The 24,274-nt window shown below is 37.6% G+C and overlaps 1 protein-coding gene across 1 annotated transcript in view; it reads right to left on the reverse strand.

Annotated features, from left to right (window-relative positions):
- Window positions 1-24,274, reverse strand: part of vps37d (VPS37D subunit of ESCRT-I) — a 52,599-nt gene that overhangs the window by 8,133 nt on the left and 20,192 nt on the right. Inside the window, exon 3 of the mRNA XM_051893217.1 lies at window positions 2,649-2,731. Within this exon, the coding sequence (XP_051749177.1) occupies window positions 2,649-2,731 (83 nt within the window). The remainder of the gene's footprint in view (window positions 1-2,648; window positions 2,732-24,274) is intronic.

Consider the following 24,274-nt stretch of genomic DNA (forward strand, 5'->3'; position numbering starts at 1 on the left):
TCATGTGGTCTCCTGCTGTTTATTAGCTCTTTATAATTCCTCAATCAAGGCATCATTAAAATTTTATAGTTTCATATAAGAACAGTCTATGAACGGTTGCCGTCAGCCCTTTTCCCTACGAATAGAATATGCAAGTCCCGTGGGAATCCACGGCTTTAATCCGGCTCAGAAACACACGTGTCGTACTGATGTTTTGTCTGGCACAGGTCCTGCTGAAGGCTTGCTCTCTGTACAGCTTACTTACGATGGAGTGAGATCATCAATCAGACGGCAGGGGCATAATGACAAAGTCACAGAGCTATCGATCGGGCCTGTGTGAGGTGGAAGACACAGTGCTTGTTTACAGCTTGAGGATGGATAACCCCACGTAGACCAATCAGATGCAGCTGAACGGATGGGGCAGGGCGGCTGAGACGACAACAAGAGAAGACATCTAAGGAGTATTTTTCCAATGGCACATGTTGTGCTGAGCTGTTTTAAGCACTCTGTTGAATAGTCTGTGAGGCTAACATATCACGTAATCATTTGTGATATTCAATATGTGGACAAATCGTTCTTCTGAGTCATATCTTTTCAATGAATACATTCAAATGGTTTGTAAACCAGTTTTGAGTGAACAACTCACTGACTCATTGATCTGCAAATGAAACTGTTTTAATACATAGCATTTTATTAAAATGCCAAGAAAAAAGGACAAACTAATTTTTGCATTGCTTTATGTAGTGTATATGTATATTTAGGCTCTAAATTTATGGGACATTTTCTATTCTTGAGTATATGAGTATTTTGCTGAGTAGCTATTATGCTGTGAAATCTTTACCGATTTTTATTAAAGGATTAGTCCACTTTTAAATAAACTTTTGCTGATAATTTACTCACCCCCATGTCATCCAAGATGTCCATGTCTTTCTTTCTTCAGTCGAAAAGAAATTAAGGTTTTTGATGAAAACATTCCAGGATTTTTCTCCATATAATGGATTTCAGTGGACACCAAACGGTTCAAGGTCCAAATGACAGTTTCAATGCAGATTTAAAGGGCTTTAAACGATACCAGACGAAGAATAAGGGTCTTATCTAGCGAAACGATTGGTCATTTTCGAAAAAAAATGTAAATGTATATGCTTTATATAAACAAATGTTCGCCTTCTAAGTGCTTCCGCCAAAACCGCGTTTCCGTATTCTCCAAAAAGTTTACGCTGTATGTCCTACGACTTCCCTATTCTACTTACGGAACGAACGCAGCGCCAGTTACATTTTTTTCTGTAAGTTGAATAAGGTAGGCGTAGGACATACAGCGTAAACGTTTTGGAGAATACGGAAATGCGGTTTTGGCGGAAGCACTTAGAAGGCGAACATTTGTTTATATAAAGCACATACATTTACATTTTTTTCGAAAATGACCGATCGTTTCGCTAGATAAGACCCTTATTCCTCGTTTGGTATCGTTTAAAGCCCCTTGAAGCTGCACTGAAACTGTAATTTTGACCTTCAACCGTTTGGAGGCCATTGAAGTCCACTATAAGGAGAATAATCCTGGAATGTTTTCGTCAAAAACCTTCATTTCTTTTCGACTGAAGAAAGAAAGACATGAACATCTTGGATGACATAGGGGGTGAGTAAATTATCAGGAAAAGTTTATTTAAAAGTGGACTAATCCTTTAACTAAACGCATGAATAACTTTTATATTGTAAGTAATATTTCAAAATGAACACTAACTGGACTGCTATACTGTTATAAAGATCTCACTGATCAGAATTTTATCTTAATTTCTAGCCATATAAATATCAGCAACTGCACCCAATTGCATATTTTTGCTCATTTTGGGCCTATGAAAAAAATTGGGGTGTTTTTTTCCCCCTCCTTGAGTATGTTCCATATTCTCCTTATACTATATAAGCCATAAAAGCATAATGTATCAAATATGATACTCAAAAAAAAATCAAAAAACATGCATTTTATTGTTTAATATTTTGTCTGAATGTTCAATGAACTCTTCCATTTCAAAAACGTTTTTTTTTCTGACTTATTTCATATGTCAGAATTTTCAGGGTTAAGCATCAAATTCCATATAAGCTGAGTTATACACCTACTGTATATCTACAGAAGCAAGAAAGACAATTGAACACCATGTGAGGAGAAATGTTCTTAATGAAATGTTGGGAGTGCTGGTTTTCCACCTCTGGGACAAACCACAGTGCTGGAGACATGACATCAGCTCTGATGTGTTTGCCTCATCTCTTATTAATGACACATAGGCTGTCAATGCTTTAAATCATTGATTAGATCACAGGTACATCTTTGTAAGTAGTGCAGAGGTTAGTGGATTTTATGGTGGATTTTCAGCTTCACGTCACCCTCAAATTCAGAGCCGGATCAACCAGTTCTGTGTAAATAAGGATTGTGTCGTGTAGAGTAAGGACCTTCTGCACTTTTGTCAGGCTTTCATTCTGCTTTGTTCTGGTTCAGTTGGCAGGGCATGTTCATTCAACAGTGTGTCTGAATAAACAAACATCCTGAAAGAACTGCTAAAAAAAATAACATGTCAAAATTTTACCCGTCTTTTGATACAGTGTGGGCAGGGACTGAGCATAAAAGACACCAAAAGACTTTTTGGATATATAAAGGATGCAAAGGACTTTGAAATCACCTCAGACTGTTCTTCGGCACGTGCAACCTCCTCCTGGAGCAGACTGTGGGCAGTCTGAGGGCTGTGCTTCTCCGTCAAGGCCTCTGGAAAAACCACAAACATTTAATCTCAGTCAGTTTCAATTCTCAACATGACACTGGCTCAGAACTGAGGAGTGAAAGTCATTTCTATAGATACTGCTGTGACTCTGCAGCACCCCAGCTGCCCCGCTGCTGAATCTACTGCCCCATGACAAAAAAATGTGAAAGACAACACAAAATAATATATAATAATAATAAATAGACAACCTCCTGTTACATAAGCCACTTTTCCACCATCGGGCCAATCCCTCTTGTTGCTTAACCGTTCCATTCCGTGCAAATCCGGCTCTGCCAGTACGGATATGGTTTTATTTTCCACTGTGAGGCTGATAACAGAGCTAGTTGGAATTTAAAGGGTTAGTTCACCCCAAAATGAAAATTCTGTCATTAATTACTCACCCTCATGTTGTTTCAAACCCATAAGACTTGCGTTCATCTTCAGAACACAAATGAAGATCTTTTTGAATGCTGTCAGATTTCCTTCCATTGACTGCCATTGTAACTACCACTTTGATGCTTCAAAAACTTCGGAAAAGAGATCGGAAAACTAATCCATATGAATTGTTCGCTGATCAATGTTTACATGTGAGTAAATGCATAAATTAAAGGGTTAGTTCACCCAAAAATGAAATTTCTGTCATTAAGTACTCACCCTCATGTCGTCCCAAACCCATAAGACCTTTGTTTGTCTTCGGAACACAAATTAAGATATTTTTGATGAAATCCGAGGGCATATGAGGACATAGGCAGCAACGACATTTCACCTTTTGAGGTCCAGAAAGGTACTAAAGACATCGTTAAAACCATCAACAAAACTACAGTGGTTCAACCTTAATATTATGAAGCGACAAGAATACTTTTTGTGCGCAAAAACAAAACAAAAAAAAATGACTTTATTCAACAAATTCGTCTGTCCCCTGTCATACTGCTATGCTATTTTCGTTGCAGAGCTTCAGTGTCTAAACGCGGGCTCACACATGCGTTGTGCTGCTCACGTGACCAGAGCCGGCCAATACTGAGCCGCCGTTTGGATGTAAACACTGAAGCTCTGCAACGAAAATAGTGTAGCAGTATGAAAGGGGACAGACGAATTTGTTGAATAAAGTTGTTATTTTTGTTTTGTTTTTTTGCACAAAAAGTATTCTCGTCGCTTCATAATATTAAGGTTGAACCATGTAGTCACGTTGACAGTTTTAACAATGTCTTAAGTACCTTTCTGGACCTTAAAAGGTGCAATGTTGTTGCTGCCTATATGTGGATCATCAGATACCCTCGGATTTTATCAAAAATATCTTAATTTGTGCTCCGAAGATGAATGAAGGTCTTATGGGTTTGGGACGACATGAGGGTGAGTAATTAATGACAGAATTTTCATTTTTAGGTGAACTAACCCTTTAAACCCTTTAAAGCCGCTTGATTCATATGGATTAGTTTTCCGATCTCTTTATGAAGTTTTTGAAGCGTCAAAGTGGTAGTTACAATGTCAGTCAATGGAAGGAAATCTGACAGCATTCTGTCATCTAAAAGATCTTCATTTGTGTTCTGAAGATGAATGAAAGTCTTAGGGGTTTGAAATGACATGAGGTTGAGTAATTAATGACAGAATTTTCATTTTTTGGTGAACTAACCTTTAATACAAATGTGTCAAGTCATTGCCTTGGTAAAGCAAGAGTTTACAGATGATATGAGATGTAAACAGCCACCGCATTATGGAGATATTTCTTTTAATTTCATATTTAATTTGTGTTAATGTCGCTAAAATAGCATGCTTAGCCAGCTACAGAGAAACTGGTAACCAGGTAACTGCTGGCAGCAGACAAGTGACCAATCCTGAGTGGCGATGTCACTACACGCATTCTACGGTTCAGCACAGTTAGCTAACCATCATGAGAATTATGGGCAGAGAATAGTTTGTAATCGTGCTGTGCCGTACCAGGCTGAAGTGGAAATACAACTGAAACAGTTCCTATCTGGCTCGATGGTGGAAAAGCGGCTATAGAGTGATTCTTTTGAGCCAGCTGTTATCAGTTCATTGGTTGAACAGATTCACAAAATGACTCAATCATAGAATTGTGCAAAGCATAAAAGTCCAATGCCAGTGAAAGAGAAAAAGATCACAATATACCATGGTTTTGAGTAACTTTACACTATACATAACTCATTTCAATGTTATCATAATAAATAATAGATGATATTACAATAATAATATCATTGGAATCACTTTCAGGACAATTTTTCAAGCTGATGAATAATAAAAACATTGATAGCTAATCAGAATCCACTCGATTTAAAGAACTTGATAATTTAAGGTGACAGATGACAACCTTTGTGTGCGCTTATAATAAATAGAACGTTATCCAATATAGTTTCCATTATATTTATCTTTCTTGTTTTGAAAGGGCCTTAAGTTCCTGCTGATTCCCACCCCCAGTTACCAAATTAAAGACTTTTTCACTGAATCAAGCAAGCGGTGAATTAACAGCTCGCTCACTAAGCTGTCAGTATGTCAAGAACTGTTACACGTTTGAACGTGCAAGCGTGCATGAGATTTAAAAGCTATGCATGAGAGGATTTCCACAGAATAACTTACATTTTTCTAATAACTTAATTTTCTGTTCTTCTCATAAAACTACCGTATGACTTCAGACGATTTGAAATACAGTATGACTAAATAAAGGTTCTTAATTGGCACTATGATTCCATTAAGGAATTCTTTAGATTATTTAAATGTTCTTCACATTAAGGAAAAATTGTTCTTTTAAGAACTGTTCACTTAAAGGTTCTTTGAAGAACCAAAACTGGCTCTTCTATGGCATAACTGTTAAAACTGAGAGCTGTTTAACTGTTTGTTTGTTTTTTTTTGGTACCTTTATTTTAAAGAGGCCATATAATGCCTTTTTTAGGGCCCTATGAAATCCATTTTATTTTTTCAAATTCCGTTTTTTCCGTTTTAATTTTTCTGGATTCTGTTTCTTTTTTTTTTCATTTTAATTTTTTGGACTCGATTTTAATGGTTAAATTAAATTTTAATAATCAAAAAGAATGTCTAGTTAATTGAATTCTTAAAAACAACAAATGTATTAATTAAAAAATGTATTTTTTATATATTTTTTTTCAAACAAAGTGCTGCACAACAGAGCTTTACTGTTAAAACTAAAACATGGAAGAAAAACTGAGATTGTTCCTTAAAAATATAGTTTTAATAATTTATTATTATTATTTTTAAGTCTATTAGTGTCAGTATTATTATTACATTGAAAAGTATCTAAATTCTACTGTACAACAGTAATATGTTTCTGTCAAGTTAAATCGCGTTCTGTGTGTTTATGGTATGACGATAGATTTCCTCAAATAAGGCTATAAAATGCTGATGAAGTGACTCAGAGTAGCTCTGGAGATGAATTTTGTGCGTTCATGTCCTCATATAATGAGACGACAGAGGATGAAAACACTGCGAGTGTCACACGTGCTTCAGTGTGTGTGTGTGTGTGTGTATGTGTGTGTTTATGTGAGGTAAATGAAACCGTGCTTCTGCGCCATTAATTTCAGAGACACACAGACATGCAGGATTCATATTTAAATAGTCTTTTTGCGGTTTAATATTCACAGACACTAGTCTATATCACGATTTAATTTAAGTGTACTGACCTGCTTTTTATGCATTGTTCGTTCCCTGAAGAAAACTCAAGACTACAATCAAGGTGTTTCAGGGAGTTCAGAAAAAGTGTGCACTGATATAGAGAATAACTCCCTTTGAAGTGACTTTGTGGTTTGTAACTTGGCAGACCTTTTTCATGTTGCTAAAGCAGCGACATTACACACTAAAGAAAGTTGAAAATGTGAAAAAGCACAATAGGTCTTCTTTAAATAGTGTACTTTTGTGGTCCTTTTGGTGCATGTTGTAATAAATGGCAGAAAAAAACTGCATAAATGTATATTTATTTGTATAAAAAATAATAATAATAATAATAAAAAAAAAAACAGCTGACAGTGTCCTGCTGCACAAACAGATCTCTCAGGGGCTGGTAACTGTGCCAACAGGACAAAAGAACACCACAACAGTGTGTGAAAACATATTGTGAGTGTGTTCAGCTGTGAAGAAGCTCCACTGCTTGAGTTTTTGTGTAAAGTGCAGAGCTGAAGCTGCACTCAGGTCTCTTTACAATGTTATTGCAGGGCCCTGAGGGTGAGGGTGGATGCAATCACTTTCTGTTAGCTCATGTCCACTGATGAGAGTGAGGGGCTCGGACCCTCTAAGTGTTGTGCTGGGGTTGCTAAGGCAACCAGCAATTATGTTAATGTGAAGATGTGTTGAGTCCACAGGGGATGTGAAAAGCTGAGCTAGTGGCCATTGAGGGCATAGACAGGTCACAGCAATGACACCATTTGCGCTCCAATAAGCCAGAGCCTCAAAAAAACCTCCATTATAGAATGGAAATGCTCTTGAAAAAATTATTGTGAAGGTACCATGCTACAGTGAAGGTACCAGATGGTAATTATAATGGTACTGTATCATTATCATATTCTCCATTTACATGGTACTCCAACACTGCAAAAAAAATGCTAATTTTAATTAGAAAAAAAATTAAAAGTACTACAGTAAAAGTTATTAAATGTACCATTTATACAGTGAAACATTACAGTATATATCATTTAATTTTAACAAGTATGAATGACGTAATCTATGGTGAAAATTCACTTTAAAGAAAATAATATATGTACTTTAATGTTTGTTTGAGCAGGAAAAAGTATCAATCACTTTAAAATGTAAGCCAATATTAGTGTTATATATTTAATTTTACAGTAAAACATTAAAAAAAAAATATATATGTTTTACAATAAAGACAACTAAACTATAGTGAATATTGGAACTTAAAATCAAATCATCTTAGATTTTTACTTTTCCTGCCAGCATGTTCACTGCCCTCACCCCAAAACATATATTTTTGACAATACATATTAATAGTTTTATTTAACGTTTCAGTTCTTCTAACAAAAATAGTCAAATAATTTAAAAAAACTTGTATTTTGTATAAACTTAACTACCGTTTTTCTATTCACCTGCTATTGAGAAGTAACATGTAACGTATTGTATGTGGCTCAAAAAGACCGCAATTCTATTTGGTGGCGCTAGTGGTGTAGAAATGACACACATTATTAAATATAAACATTTTTTTTGGTGAAGGTACCACAATGGTAGTGACCAAAACATGACAACACCATAATACCACATCCAAATAGCCATGGTAATACCATGCTTCTATTCAAGCATACCATTAATATACCATTGCCATTCTATTCTACAGTATATAGTATATTTGAGATTCTCCCACAGACTTGTATATGATGAGCTTCATCTTTAATTCATCTTGTCATTATGGATTGATGCCAACACTCTCTGAGATCAGTCAGGCACACGCCTTGCCAACTCACAACAAAGCCTTTAATATTGCTGCTACATGTCCCGCTCTCAGAATATGAATAATCAAAGGCCCACTATGTCACATGCATTAGTGTGTATCTGTACATTCTGGCCCTGTGACTGCTGAGGCATGTCAGCGTGAGCAATGGGGGAGTGGCACACCACGTGCATGACCCCGGAGACCCACACGATGAAACGGTAATGGAAGGCGACAGACAGCCAAACAAACACTTGGGGAGCAGCTGTGGGTGACCTACATACTGTGGAGAAACCATGCAGATGGGCTGCAGGGCGTCCGCTCCACGGCAAGAAGACTACTGGAGCCAGAGATATGACCTGGGGCTTATGGGATCTCGCAGTCACAATGGCTAATGATGGATATTAATCTGAGGACCCAGCGCTATTATTGTGACATGACAGATCATAGTGCTCTGCTTGAAGTGGTCACGTGGAACCAAAATACCAAAAAATAAGGGGAAAAAAAAGTTGAGATTTTAACCAATTAGGTGCATGAAATGGCCAATCAGAGAAAGAAAATCATCATTCACCTGAGCTGAACTTCAGAGATCTATAAACCAGAGACAAGTTCGGCTCCCTCTCCATGAATACATAATGGTAATTGATTTCATTGACTGAACGCAACTGTTTTGTTCCAAACAAAAGGTCTTTTGAGGTCTGACTTTATTTTTCTGTTGGCATTTGTAAAATAAATACATTCATACTGAATGTCTCTGGAAGGGAAAATTGTTTCTTCTCACAGGACAACCCCTGCGAAAAAGAAGTACAATTTAGCATACTTTGAAAAAGAGTACTTACGGAAATAGCATAATTTAAAAAAATATATACTTAAATGAAAACTGAATGTTTTTGGTCACTTAATTACATGTTAATTGCAATTAAATGTAAATGTGCTATAGTTTAAATGTATATTAAATGCACTAACTACCACTTAAGTAGAATATGTAATTCCATAATTACCACTACTGTCTCATAATCAAGTACATTTTGTATGTTAGTCAACATCAAAATAAGTGTACTTCTTTAATGATTTAAAATGTACTTTAAAGTTAAACTTTTAATTTGATATTATTACAAAGTACAATTTATGTAGTTAAGTGTACTTAATTATGTTAAGAAAAAGCCATTAAAGTGCCCTCCTGGCGTGAACCAGAAAAAAACAGCAGCCCGGGCCATAGGGGAGGGGACCCCCGCTCCCTGAGAACCAAGGAATGAGAGTCTGGATGTCAACCCTGAGATGGTCATGTTCCCGCAGTAAGAACATGAACCATCCACAAAAGCTGCTTCAGCATTCTGAATGCCCAGACATGTGATGCAGCGATTGTGACCGTCAGCAGGGGCCAGGGAACGACCGCATCCATTAACGCATGGACGGAATGACATCTTGAAAAGACGCAGTGTCTGTCCGTTAAGCTCTTTAAGAAAGGAAAAACGCTCTTTGTACTGGTGCTGAAGCTGATCGGCCACGGTGCGATTGTAGGTTCACACTGGTCGCCTACAATCAGCACACACAGGCGGTGCACGTGACGCAAAGCTCGCACGCCAATGTCCATTGGCTCGTTTAGTTACACTCAAAGGTGATAGGGTTCTCTTGCGATATCCCAATAGAGTACCTCGTGTTTTTGTAGGCCAACCCGGAAGTTAGTGGCGCACGGGTTCCCTCGATCGAAAGCCTATGCATTTTTCCCATAGACTTTTGGAAAATCGCAAAAAATAAGCTCTGTGTTTAACAAAGGGTTATGACACTTTTTGTCTATCAAGATAATCTTTACAAGTTAACACAACATTTATACATTTTGAAGCCTAAATAAAGTCGTCAGATATAAAAAGCTAACAGTAGGCTATAAACGGACTACAGCACACCATGGTCGCAGATCAACGTCCCCACCACCAAGCTTCCTCAAACTTTATTTAAAAAACAACTTTATTTAAAAAACATGCTCGCTGATTATGATCTGCGCTTTGTATGAATACTTATCCACTGTTTCATGAGAAATTCTGTCCATTTGTTTTGTCCAAAAATGTCCAAAATAATTTTATGCGTGCCTCTCCAAGATATTTTTATCTTTTGTTAATAATATTTTATTTATTTGTTTATTATTTTGTTAGTTTAAACTATTAAACCTTAATATTATTTTCTTTTTGTTTAAAAATTCTTATGCTTGATCATTGTGCCCCAAATAAACTTTAAAGATTACCTTTCACTGTATTATGTTTGATTGTATACTGTGTTTGCATACCATTTGCCAATTACCATCTCAGAAGCACTAGCTGTGGCCGTATCAATTTTAAGTCGATGATGTCTAAAGTCCCTGCCAAAGGAAGTAGTCCCTTTTAGCAACTTGTTAGCAACCGCCATTTTTAAGACACAATAAAGATTATAAAAAAAATTAAAAAAAATCACAAGCGGGTTATAACTGTTGTGTTTTATGTCATAGATCAAAACGTGAAAATATAGTTAGAGGCTTTGTTAACCACAGACCTTATTTCAGGCAATTTAGCAAAAACCCATTCAAAAAACCCATTGACTTCGGGGTGATGGAACCGGAAGTCCGAAAATGCTAACTCGCTACCGGGTTTTGCATACAAAAAAACACGTCATCTCTGAGGTACTCAATTCACTGGTTCACTTCTGACGTACGTTGAACGTGACCGACTGAAAGGGAACCCTCTTTTGGTGTTAAAAAACTACTGTCAGGATTTACTAAAGACACAGTGAAAAATTAGCGGTGAAAAGGCTTGGACACAGTTATTTTTGCAGCTGACCTTATTACATATGCAATTGTAGTAGTGTCCCTGTCAGACAGGTTTGCACTTGTCAATTTACCGGTATTTGTGCCATTATTTAATGCCCAAAAAAGCATGTCTTAAACCAGATGCTAATTTGCGCTGCTCTTGGTAGATTACGTTAGTCATTATGGAAATGATCCGGCTGCATCTTATCTCTTTAATTTGCTCGTTGTCAGTAGATCACGTGCAGAACTTTCCACTTCGTATCTGTGCTTTTTTGGAATTGCAATCTCACGCTAATTTGCCCTGTTTAGTAAATCTGGTCCTTAATGTTCCCGAAAACCTCTGTAGTCCCATTTAGCCATTTGTTAGAAACCGCCTTTTTCAAGACAAGTAAACGTTTTTTTATAAATCCCAAGAGGGTATAACTGATAATGCCTTATTTCAGGCATTTAACCAAAAACCCATTCAAAACTCCTTGACTTTATAATACAATATACTGAACAGAGTAAGGATCTTTGTGAACCGAGTCCGAAATTCTCGTTCGAAATTTTCGTAAGTTAAAAAATAAACACGACCTCACGTTGTGTCAATCACGTTTACACACTGCCTCCGAAACTTTTGTCCGTCATAAAAACAATTTGGATCGGGTTCAATGTTCTGTATCCGTAGCAGGCATTTTGAGAGGTGTTTTGACAATTCAGAGCCAGCGTACAAGCGAACGCCAAAATATTTCCTCTTTCTTTTTCTCTTTTTAAGAAGGACAACAAAATCATCCTTACTGCTTGATGATAGTGCCCTGCACGGGACTGTTTTCTTAAACCCGCACCCGCCTGCTCCCACTGAATGTCTGACCAGGACCGCCCATTCCCGCAATGTTTGTGTCCCCTCCCACCAGAATAACAGACTTTAAACATGATTGCGTTTAAATAATATGAAATAGCCTAACACTAAACCAAAGCACCACACGTGACAAAAACATAGGGTATTTTTTATTAGCGTTAAACATTAACTGTTAAAACAAAACCACAACTAGCAGCACCTAAACGCAGACTAATGATTAACTAAAACAGTTTAACTGTTAACAAACAGTTTAAGTAAATAAGCCAAAGCACAATATGAAATAACGTTAACTTATTAAATAAATAAAAACATAGAACTTAGAAAATAGGCTAGATGTAATTTAAACAAATTAAATACAAAACAAAATAAATAAAATAAATAGAATGCCGATTTCACATTCACAATAGCTTGCTTAACAGGCTATTGCAAAAAAAAAAAAAAGAAAAAAAAATAATACTAAAAAATAAGTAAATAAAAATAACATAGCCTACTTAAAAAAACAAATTAATTTGATCACTGGGCCTTGCATTGCTTACTTCATATTACTATGAAGGAAAAGTATATTGCTGACTGACTGCGGTCCCAGACTTGTGCGTCTTTCTTCCAAGATTCGTCCACACACACTGAATGCCCTCTCTTACGCAACACTAGATGCGGGAATGCTCAAAATAAAACGCGCAAATATTGAGAATTGTTTCAGATGTCTGACTTGCCTTTCTTTGCTTTTGTCAAGTAAACAGCCACTTTAATTTTCTTCTCAACTTCATGTGTTGACTCCATTTCTAATACACGCCAAATCCCATCGTTCCCCGATTTTTTCTGACCGCCCACTCCCGCCCGCAGCAAAGGTAAAACCACGCTCCCGCGAGATTAGCGTTGGGTCCCACGGGAGCCCAAACCCAATGCAGCCCTCTACTTGAAGAGATTTTTTTTTTTTTTTCAACGGATTAATTAAAATGCATCGGACTCAGTGTGCGAGGTTTCTGTGTGTGACGAATTTTTAGGATGATGAATACGAAAATTTCGGACTCTGTGTGCAAAAGACCTGTACTGTGTAACAATTTGAATAGAAAATTTGAACAGAATGTTTTAGTATTTGGTTTGTCCCTATATTGCTTTATGACAGCAGCACTTGAGCTGCAAGAACAAAACCTGATGATCATGTTCTCAGCATGATTAGGGATGATCCAAAGAGCATCTTGAGCTTCAATGGAAGGAAGATTACTACAATAAAGCATTTTCAACTGAATGAAATCTTGATCATTAATCTTGCTGGCTAGGTAATTATCCTACAAAAGATACATACAAATTTATGCATGAGCATCTGAGCAGGACATATTAGCTGAAGCTGCTGAATGTTGGATAAATTATAGACTAATCATTTGATACTCCAATTCTTGAGTAGCAAAATAAAAGGTAGCATGCAAGACCCAGTGGACCAGGCATTTTTCTGAATTGCAATACACCTTGTCAATCTGAGTCATATGTCAATGGATATGACTCATTGCTATGAATTACTTTATACACAACACAATGCTATAGCGAAGAAAACAAAAGTTAACAACATAACAAAATAATGTTTCCAGTAGTCTGCAATGTTAAAGTTTTACACCAAATGAAACAATGTGTATTTGACAAAATGATGTATGAGATGAAGACTCATGTGTTAGTTTTGTTTTTATATACTATTATAGTATCTTTTACAAACCCGATTCCAAAAAAGTTGGGATACTGTACAAATTGTGAATAAAAAGGAATGCAATAATTTACAAATCTCATAAACTTATATTTTATTCACAATAGAATATAGATAACATATCAAATGTTGAAAGTGAGACATTTTGAAATGTCATGCCAAATATTAGCTCATTTTGGATTTCATGAGAGCTACACATTCCAAAAAAGTTGGGACAGGTAGCAATAAGAGGCCGGAAAAGTTAAATGTACATATAAGGAACAGCTGGAGGAGAACTTATTAGGTCAATTGACAACATGATTGGGTATAAAAAGAGCCTCTCAGAGTGGCAGTGTCTCTCAGAAGTCAAGATGGGCAGAGGATCACCAATTCCCCCAATGCTGCGGCGAAAAATAGTGGAGCAATATCAGAAAGGAGTTTCTCAGAGAAAAATTGCAAAGAGTTTGAAGTTATCACCATCTACAGTGCATAATATCATCCAAAGATTCAGAGAATCTGGAACAATCTCTGTGCGTAAGGGTCAAGGCCGGAAAACCATACTGGATGCCCGTGATCTTCGGGCCCTTAGACGGCACTGCATCACATACAGGAATGCTACTGTAATGGAAATCACAACATGGGCTCAGGAATACTTCCAGAAAACATTGTCGGTGAACACAATCCACCGTGCCATTCGCCGTTGCCGGCTAAAACTCTATAGGTCAAAAAAGAAGCCATATCTAAACATGATCCAGAAGCGCAGGCGTTTTCTCTGGGCCAGGCTCATTTAAAATGGACTGTGGCAAAGTGGAAAACTGTTCTGTGGTCAGACGAATCAAAATTTGAAGTTCTTTTTGGAAAACTGGGACGCCATGTCATCCGGACTTAAGAGGACAAGGACAACCCATGTTGTTATCCGCGCTCCGTTCAAGAAGCCTGCATCTCTGATGGTATGGGGTTGCATGAATGCGTGTGGCATGGGCAGCTTACACATCTGGAAAGGCACCATCAATGCTGAAAGGTATATCCAAGTTCTAGAACATCATATGCTCCCATCCAGACGTCGTCTCTTTCAGGGAAGACCTTGCATTTTCCAACATGACAATGCCAGACCACATACTGCATCAATTACAACATCATGGCTGTGTAGAAGAAGGATCCGGGTTACTGAAATGGCCAGCCTGCAGTCCAGATCTTTCACCCATAGAAAACATTTGGCGCATCATAAAGAGGAAGATGCGACAAAGAAGACCTAAGACAGTTGAGCAACTAGAAGCCTGTATTAGACAAGAATGGGACAACATTCCTATTCCTAAACTTGAGCAACTTGTCTCCTCAGTCCCCAGACGTTTGCAAACTGTTATAAAAAGAAGAGGGGATGCCACACAGTGGTAAACATGGCCTTGTCCCAACTTTGAGATGTGTTGATGCCATGAAATTTAAAATTAACTTATTTTTCCCTTAAAATGATACATTTTCTCAGTTTAAACATTTGATATGTCATCTATGTTGTATTCTGAATAAAATATTGAAATTTGAAACTTCCACATCATTGCATTCCTTTTTTATTCACAATTTGTACAGTGTCCCAACTTTTTTTGGAATCGTGTTTGTAATATTTGGAATTAGCTTTTATTATATTTTCAGTTCATTTAAACGTTAACTTAGGTCGCAGTCATTTTGATATGTGTTTTTGCCATTTATATACTTTTACAGTATTTATTAATATTTTGAACTAGCTTTTATTATTAGATTTTCAGTCGATTTCAATTTTAGTTTGCACTTTATAACATTTGTATTTTAACTTTATTTCTATTTTAGTTTCAGTCATTTTAGTACTTCAACAAACTTATTTTAGGCTTTTCTTCTGATATTTATATTTCATCTTGATTTTAATAAATTAAAATGAATTTTAATAGTTTTAGGTAACAATAACAGCATTATAACACTATATAAAAAAACAAAACAAAACAAACATTTATAGCCTAAAAAATACATTTTTATTGCAGCTTTCTGTGAATGTAAATGTTAATGAAATGATTTTACTTGCTCACAATCAGTTAATAATCAATAAATCTATTTTTTTTTTTTGTCATGTCAACACAGCCTTTTGAAGTGAATTGAAACCTAATTATTTTTATCTAGCTAGGTGATTATCCTAATTATTATGTCAGTAAAATATGCATGAGCATGCCTCTAAGCACGAGATATGAGCTGAAGCTGGTGAATGATTAATTGAAGATTGAGAAATGAGAAAAAAAAAAACAGTCTTGAGCAGCGAAACGGACTTAGCATGCAAGACTCAGTGGACCAGTCTTTTTTTTTTTTTTAACGCTACACACCCTGTCATCCCGAGTCATATGTCAATGGATTGGACTCATTACTATGCATGAAAGGAAAGTGCTGTTTACACAAGGACTTCTGTCAGTGTAAAGCCACCTTGAAATGCAACACTTTTTGTTTGTGTTGCGAGCTAATGCTGCTGTGTCATCACAACATTCATTCAAGAATATTTTCATCTTCTCTAACTCACCTTTTTCTTTCAAAAAAAAAATAAAAAATGGTGTGTACTGCCACAATGATGAACGGTATACAAGTATAAGAGTGACAACTGTTCGGAATAATTGATTATCTGAAATTTATTCCACACAGTTTAGTTCACATTGGCTTCATTTAATGGAATTCTTGGCAAAACTAATTCTAATAGGCTTGATAAATGTGTGAGCATATACACAGGAAAAACTGAAACGCTCTCTTCTCTGCAAGCGTGTGCACACACACTCCCTCACTTCCTGTCAAAATAACAGAACGGTGGGTGTTCTTTTGTGGTCTTTACAGATAAATACCACTGGCTGCTTTCCTGTCATCAGAGTGAAAGGAATAACTTCAGACGGCTAACGTGGCCCCGTTGGGTTTGCACGCAAAAACCTGCACATCACATCCTCTCGTACTCGCGTGTCAAAGATTAGTTTAACTAATAGAATGCTCTAAATCAGTGTGCTGTTACTATTATTATTTTTTCCATGTAACTCAAAAGATAAAAATAACTGTGCATGACAGTTTACATGACAGTGAAAATGTCAAAAAGAACCATAAAAGCAGTTCATACGGCTCGTATCCCAAGTCATTAATCACTGGTGATCTTTCTGAAGAAAGTCATACAGGTTTGGAACAACATGAGGTGAAGTAAATTGTCAATTTTCACACTTCTCCTTGATCAAACCACTGAACAGACATCTGCTTCTGCACATGCAGCAAAATTCTGTTCAAGTGTCACTTCTGATGTAAAATTAGAGGGGAAAGTACACCAGCGCCCTTCTGAAGAATGCACTTGCGGAGGGCTTTTGTTCAGGTTTTCCTCGGGTCAAAACAGACAATGTGAGGACACCACACAAGCCCAAACACAGGGATGCAGGTGCCTGAGGAGACCTTTCTGTTTAATTAAAAGGCTTGGCAGATAGGTCAACACATGTTTTCTTCTAAGAAACGGCAACACACTCATAACAGACTCAACTTCACTACATGAATTTCAACAATCTTGTATGACCATTAAGGGGTTAGACAATTCTGTCATTAATTACTCACCCTCATGTCGTTCCACACCCGTAAGTCTTTCATTCCTCTTTGGAACACAAATGAAGATCTTTTTAATGAAATCTGAGAGCTTTCTGTCCATCCATTGACAGCCTACGTAACTACCACTTTCAAGCCCCAGAAAGACAAAATATTAATCTCCAACAAGCGTTCACAGCACAATGACGCATGAGTGTTATGTTGGCGCAGGAGCACACATTGTTGCATGAAAGCGCATTGGAGATTAAGTAAGGAATAATTGATGACGGGCCGTTGAATTCTTAGAAAATAATGCACACCCAAGGTGGTAACGCGGCCACGATGCGAAGAGGAGTTCCAAAACATCATTTCAGAACTAGTAACAGAGGCTTGAGCCTTGATAGCAGAATAATACAGTTATTAATGCAGTTGAGAGAGAGAGAGAGAGAGAGAGAGAGAGAGAGAGAGAGAGAATAAGCATATGTGAATTAGCCTACCTGAATCTGTGCATCTCTCACAGAAGCAGTGTCTCTACTTAATAGTGAAACTATAAGTTTATCTACCTCAATAAGTTATTACCTCGCTGGTGAATCATGTATCTTTTAAGTTGCTAAACTATTTTACTGATTAATTCATCAGAGCAGTGCTGACAAAACGTTTCTGTGTGAGTGTGTGTCCGTACTATACAGTACGTGTGTACGTTTGAAAGAGAGAGAGCGTGAGAGAGTCTGTGCTTTCAGGACACAATAAAACGTATTTTGTGGCAAAAACCATGAAAATAAATTGTCGTTTTCATCCTATTGTTTACTATATTTATTTGCTTGGTCTGTGTCGTTGTGGGTTTTGTTTCTTTTGCGGTTGTAGGGCTGTAGGATCTATTGAGATAACTGAAAACATTTGCCGAAGTGAAAAGGAACTGCAATGCGGTCAAGTCCTGCCTAGAACTACTTTAGCCGTGCGTTTCCCTGAAAATAATTGCACACCGTAGAACGAGCATTGAACAGCCCCCGTAGTATCATATATTTTAAATAAAATGGTAAATTATGTTTTTTTTTGGCGCAAACAAAGCACTCACGTCACTTCATAAAACTGAGGTTAAACCATTGGAGTCACATGGATTACTTTATTGATGTCTTTACTACTGTTCGGAAGATGAACGAAGGTCTTACGGGTTTGGAACAACATGATGGTGAGTAATTAATGACAGAATTTTTCATTTTTGGGTGAACTATCCCTTTAATGGCTCAACAAAAATAGACACTAACAAAAAAGTACCATTACATTATCATGTGTTTTTGAACATGTATCATGTTTCATTGTAGTACAGATTTGGAACATCTAAAATATACTAATCCAAAATACACTACTGTTCAAAAGTTTGGTTTCAGTAAAATGTATTAAAAACTTTTATTTAGCAAGGAAACGTTAAACTGTAAAAGCATTTACTGTCACTTTTGATCATTGTTACAAAAGATTTTTATTTAAAATACAATTTGTATTCTATTTGTAAGTCACTTTGGATAAAAGCATCTTCTAAATGAATAACTCTAAATGTAACTGCTATTCTTTTGAACTTTTTGAACTCACCCTCATGTCGTTCCACACCCGTAAGACCTTTGTTCATCTTCGGAACACAAATTAAGACATTTTTGATAAAATCTGATGGCTCACTGAGGCCTCTATTGCCAGCAAGATAATTAACACTTTCAAATGCCCAGAAAGCTACTAACTACGTATTTAAAACAGCTCATGTGACTACAGTGGTTCAACCTTAATGTTATGCAGTGAAGAGAATACTTTTTGTGCGCCAAAAAACAAAATAACGACTTTAATCAACAATATCTAATGATGGGCGATTTCAAAACACTGCTTCATGAAGCTTTACAAATCTTTTGTTTCGAATCAGTGGTTCGGATCGTGTGTGAAACCAAACATGTATCAAATCCAAAGTCATGTGATTTCAGTACACAAGGCTTCGTTACCTCATAAGTGTTTTGAAATTTCAATGGTTCACAACTGGAGGGCGTGACTTTGGCAGTTTGATACATGCTCCGAACCACTGATTCGAAACAAAAGATTCGTAAAGCTTCAAAGCTTCATGAAGCAGTGTTTTGAAATCGCCCATCACTATATATTGTTGAATAAAGTCGTTATTTTGTTTTTTTGGTGCACAAAAGTATTCTTGTCGCCTCATAACATTAAGGTTGAACCACTGCAGTCACACGAACTGTTTTAAATATGTCATCAGTACCTTTCTGGGCATCTAAAAGTGTTAATTATCTTGCTGGCAATGGAGGCCTCACTGAGTCATCGGATTTTATCAAAAATATCTTAATTTGTGTTCCTAATTTGTGAACGAAGGTCTTACGGGTGTGGAACGACATGAGGGTGAGTAATTAATGACAGAATTTTCATTTTTGGGGGTGAACTAACCCTTTAAGGAACAGAACGTTCTGATGTTATAATACTGTCTAATACTTAGTATATCATGATACTGAACTTTTTAAAGGGGAGCAAACAATCCATTTTACGATTTATGCTTAGTCACATTTGTTATGAATATAGTTTAGTTATTTTCCTAATATTCAGCAAAGCATTTAGTTTTCCTCCCATTCGGTGTCACAGAGCTGAAGCCAATGTGAAAGAGTCAAACACAGAAATGTCAACATAATGTATCAAGTTTATTTTTTTCTAAGGGGTTTTGGCATGGAGTTCCCAGTTTGGGTTGGATTCTCAGGAGATTGATTTCAAAAGAGGCCCCTTTCCCCCACTGAGTGATTAAGGCCTCATGTGTGTGGTAGCTCAATGGCCCTAATCCAGCTTTGATAACTGCCCCCTGCATTCAAACACTAAGAGAGGGCCAGAGCGACTTCACATCCTGTTAATTACCAACTCCTCCATCAGTAAGAACTATGCCCTCTTACAAAGTTTCCCGGCCTCTTCGGCTTCCCCAGCATGCCTCTTGGCCATGTGATTTACAGGCACTTTGAGACAAAGATGCCCTTTTCTCACTCGCAATGACGGCTGACCCCCCTCCGGAGGGTTTTTTTTTTTTTGTAAAGGGTGGAGTGTTTGACAACCAGTTTGGTGAGAGTTCTGTGGGTATGTGTTGAGAGGTCAATGAAGGGATTGTAGTGCGTGTAAAAGGTTAGCAGGTCGGGCCTCGGGTAAACGGTGTCGTTACGCTAGGTTAACAATAAAAGGGCACTCATGGTGCTCTTTGCTTTTGAAGCAGGATGGATAGTGTGTTGTATAACAGCGCCGCGTCACCCTCCAGAAAATTTACAGGTCAAGAATGTGCCATTGACCACATGTGAGGGGGAACAGAAGGAAAATAATTTCATACACATTTGGCAAAAGCATCAGAAGCAAATGGTAAAGTCTGAGTGGGAACAAAACCGCCCAACATGGCAGCGTCGGGACCTGAATCATCAAGCTAGACTAAATTCCCATCAAGAAACTAGTAGTGCACCTTCCAGAGCCAAATTCTTCTCCCAACAACTGTCGCTGCCACGGCATATTACTCAATAACCTCTGAGCCAGAACTTCGGTCTCAGCTGATGGAGCAATCCAAGGGTTTGTCATTTTTTCTTTTGGCTCCAATGAAATGAGAATCAGATGTTTGCTGTTGGGGGAACAATCTCTCCCACCCATCCGGCTGCAGCCTGCAGCTGGAGGCACTGGTACATGTGCGCTACATGGTGACAGGAAGGTGAACATTCCACCCTCCTTCCGTCACTGGCCCGGCAGCTGCAAGAGCGAAGAAAAAAAAGGTCCTGTGAAACAGCGTTTCTTGAGTGGACCGTTGTCCGTGTGGCCATGGAGATGGGAACTTCCTGTACAAGCTCTGTCAGAGCGTGTAAGCGGACTAGCAGATCTCCGCTGATCTTTTGTTGCTCTGTCGGACACCGAAGGAACCCCACTGTCTCCTCCTCCTCTCTGCCCGCTCACGACAGTTCAATTTCCTGCTGGCATTTCACTCTGGCAACTTTTTTCATCAATCTCCTTCAGACTTCGGTTCCCAGACTCTGCCGGGCTCTCGGGTGGAGGGGTGGGTCGGCTGCTGAGACGTTCTGACTATCATATGAATCTCTGCCTTTTCTTTGAAAGGCACTGGAGGTGGGGTCTCAAACAAAAGCCCTTTCAAATGGATCTGCATCACTAGTTAGGCTGCACAATGGTGAGGAGGGGCCAAAAAAGTCAACAAATAATTCATATCGGCCTCTTTAGTCTAAGGGCTGGAATGCGGGCCCAAAAGTATGGTGGGTGGGTTAATGTTATGGGTTACAGCAGAAATATACAGCCTAACCATACATGAATTAATGCAAAAAGGAGTAAATGACTAATCTCGTAGTCTGTAGAGCTACCGCACGCCTAAATCATTTATGCACACAGCAGGTTGTAAGGACGAATGCACCAAACAGGCCAAGAGCGACGAGGAGCAAGAATTCCAGAGAAAGACTTCCAGAATTCCAACGTCTTCCTCTGAGGTCCCAGCTGGGCTACTTCATTTAAGCAGCTTCCCTTGCAAACATCAGTGTACACAACAGATACTTGTTTGACTTGGCCTAAACACACAGAGAAGCAAATTAACTAAACAGTTGCACCGCTTTGGGTGGAATTTCACTAACCACCACATTCCAAGATGCTAAATACACTTAAATGGAGCTGCAACAAGTATTTATATTCATTCAGTTTAATTTATTGTTATTCTTTTTAGAGCAAAACAATTCAAGCCTATATTAAATAGTCTCATTATAGATCTTATTCACAAAGCTCAAAGCTATTGGCCAGCTGCAATTATAGACGTGCCTGTTTTAAATTACGTTCCACACAGAATTTCATTTAAATGAGACGCTTGTGTATGCATTTTCTATTGATCATAGCAGTACTTATTCAACAAATGATGGTGAACCAAGGTTCAACAATAACATTTTTTTCCTGATAACCAAGTCGGGCCAGGTGCTTTCCCCGCAATAATTTTCACTGGCCCACCACAAAAGAATGATCTAATTTTATTTTTAGCAATGTATTTTCATATTTTTTAAAAGTATAAATATTTCTATTTTCCATTAAAGGTTAGTTAACCCAAAAATTATCCAATAATTTACTCACCCTCAAGCCATCCTAGGTATATATGACTTTCTTCTTTCAGCCAAACACAATCGGAGTTATATTGAAAAATATCCTGGCTCTTCCAAGATTTATAATGGGAGTGAATAGTAGCATTTTTTTTTTTTTTGAAGCCTAAAAAAGCACATCCATCCATCATAAAAATAATCCATATGGCTCCAGGGGGTTAATAAAGGCCTTCTGAAGTGAAGCGATGCATTTTTGTAAGAAAAATATCCATATTTATAACTTTATAAACTATAATAACTGGCTTCCGGTAACGGCTGCATGCAAGTCTAGTTTCGGCGGTAGAGTGACTTCTAACCCAACACAAGACGTTCTGAACGCGGAAGCTCCAAGGATAGAGCAAAACAAAACACGGTCATGAATTAGAAGTCTAAAACAAGAATTTTTAAAGAGAAATGTTGGTGGAGTTTGAGTTTGCTGCCCAGCCCTATTTGTTTGAACCGTGAGAGGCGTCTACTCTCACCTAAGCTTACGCTACTCCTACATCCTACGTCGGGTCAGAGTTCACTCTTCTGCCAGAACTCAACTAGCGTACAGCCGTTACCGGAAACCAGTGATTATAGTGAATAAAGTTATAAATATGGATATTTTTCTTACAAAAACCCATTTCTTCGCTTCATTAACACGCTAAAGCCGTATAGATTACTTTTATGATGGATGGATACGCATTTTTGGACTTAAAAAAAGGTCCCATTCAATCCCATTATAAAGTTTGGAAGAGCCAGGATATTTTTTAATATAACTCCAATTGTGTTTGGCTGAAAGAAGGAAGTCATATAAACCTAGGATGGCTTGAGGGTGAGTAAATTATGGGATCATTTTTATTTTTGGGTGAACTAACCCTTTAAGCCAACAATTACAATTTCTTTCTTTGTTTTAATTTTTTCCCCACTAAACTAAATTTGCAGTAAGCTGGGAATTATACAGCTATAATGTAAAAAAAAACAAAAAACATATACCAGAAATGACATACGAAAAAAACATTACTGATTAGTCATTCTTGCAATTTTGACAAAAGCTTCTCTATGTTAGCTAAGATTGCAAGGCATAAAAATGGATGTACAACATCAATTAATATAAGAAGAGTGCAGTAATAGATTTCATTTATCCATATGTGCTATGTAGAGCATACTTTAAGCATTTTAAAAAGCAGATTCATGTATTAGCTTAATTTAGGTGTTAGCATGAGACTGGTGAGACTTTCAAGTCATGACCCTGTAAACCCAGCAAACTTTCACTTTTGCATGATATCCGCAAAAGTAAAACTGGAAGATGTGTGACATAACTTTTCATAAAGCACCGTTTACCAGAAATTTCTCCCACAGGAATTACAGTAACGCTTTAACCAGAAGTTCATCCGCTTCACAGAACTCCAATTGCATACATTTTTACTGATTAATTCTTGTGTTTGCATAAAAATACTGACATTTCTGTTTAAATTTCCCAACAGTCTTCCATTGTAAGTGCCTTACTATAAACATGTTTTTGTTTGTTTTTACAAACTGCAGTTAAATTCAAGTCAAAGTTATTCTCTTCTAATTTATTTTCCTTCGTTTAATAAACATTCAGAACACTGTGACTATTTAACCATTGAAAAGAGTCAATGCTCAAATCCTGACCAAGTATCATTATGAATTCTGAAGCCTAAAATAATAAAGAAAACAATAATAAACGACTGATTTCTAACCCACAAGCGCTCTGTTGTACAAGCTGATAATCGACATGCGATGTCAGAGGGCCAATAAAAAAGATGGGGCGTGAGAAACTATCATGCTGAGCGCTCAGCCAAGAGAGGAAAACCAAAGAAGAACACAATAATATTTCTCTTATTCTGGCCACGCTGAGAGAAAAAGGAAAACAAGTCCCCGTGAACCCACAAGGAACTGTTTTGGAAGTGAAACCTGAGCACCTCAAGTACGTCTGGTCCAGATGAGGGCAGTTATTCCTAGCTGGTGTTGAAAAGAGGTGGGGAAGCCAGGTGGGGACCTCGTAGCCCCAGACCACCCCTAAGGGACCGACCACTACACTCCACCCTGGTGAGGGTGCGATGGAAGGTAACGTCGCTCCAGCGCTGGGGATATCGCAGCTGGACGGATCAACAATCCAGGCATAGGTCAGCATGTCAACCATTCTTGCGTTGAATAATTGAGGAGCTCCGGACGTCAGG

This window comes from Ctenopharyngodon idella, chromosome 5 (genome assembly GCF_019924925.1).
Source record: "Ctenopharyngodon idella isolate HZGC_01 chromosome 5, HZGC01, whole genome shotgun sequence".
In the NCBI taxonomy this organism is placed as follows: Eukaryota; Metazoa; Chordata; class Actinopteri; order Cypriniformes; family Xenocyprididae; genus Ctenopharyngodon; species Ctenopharyngodon idella.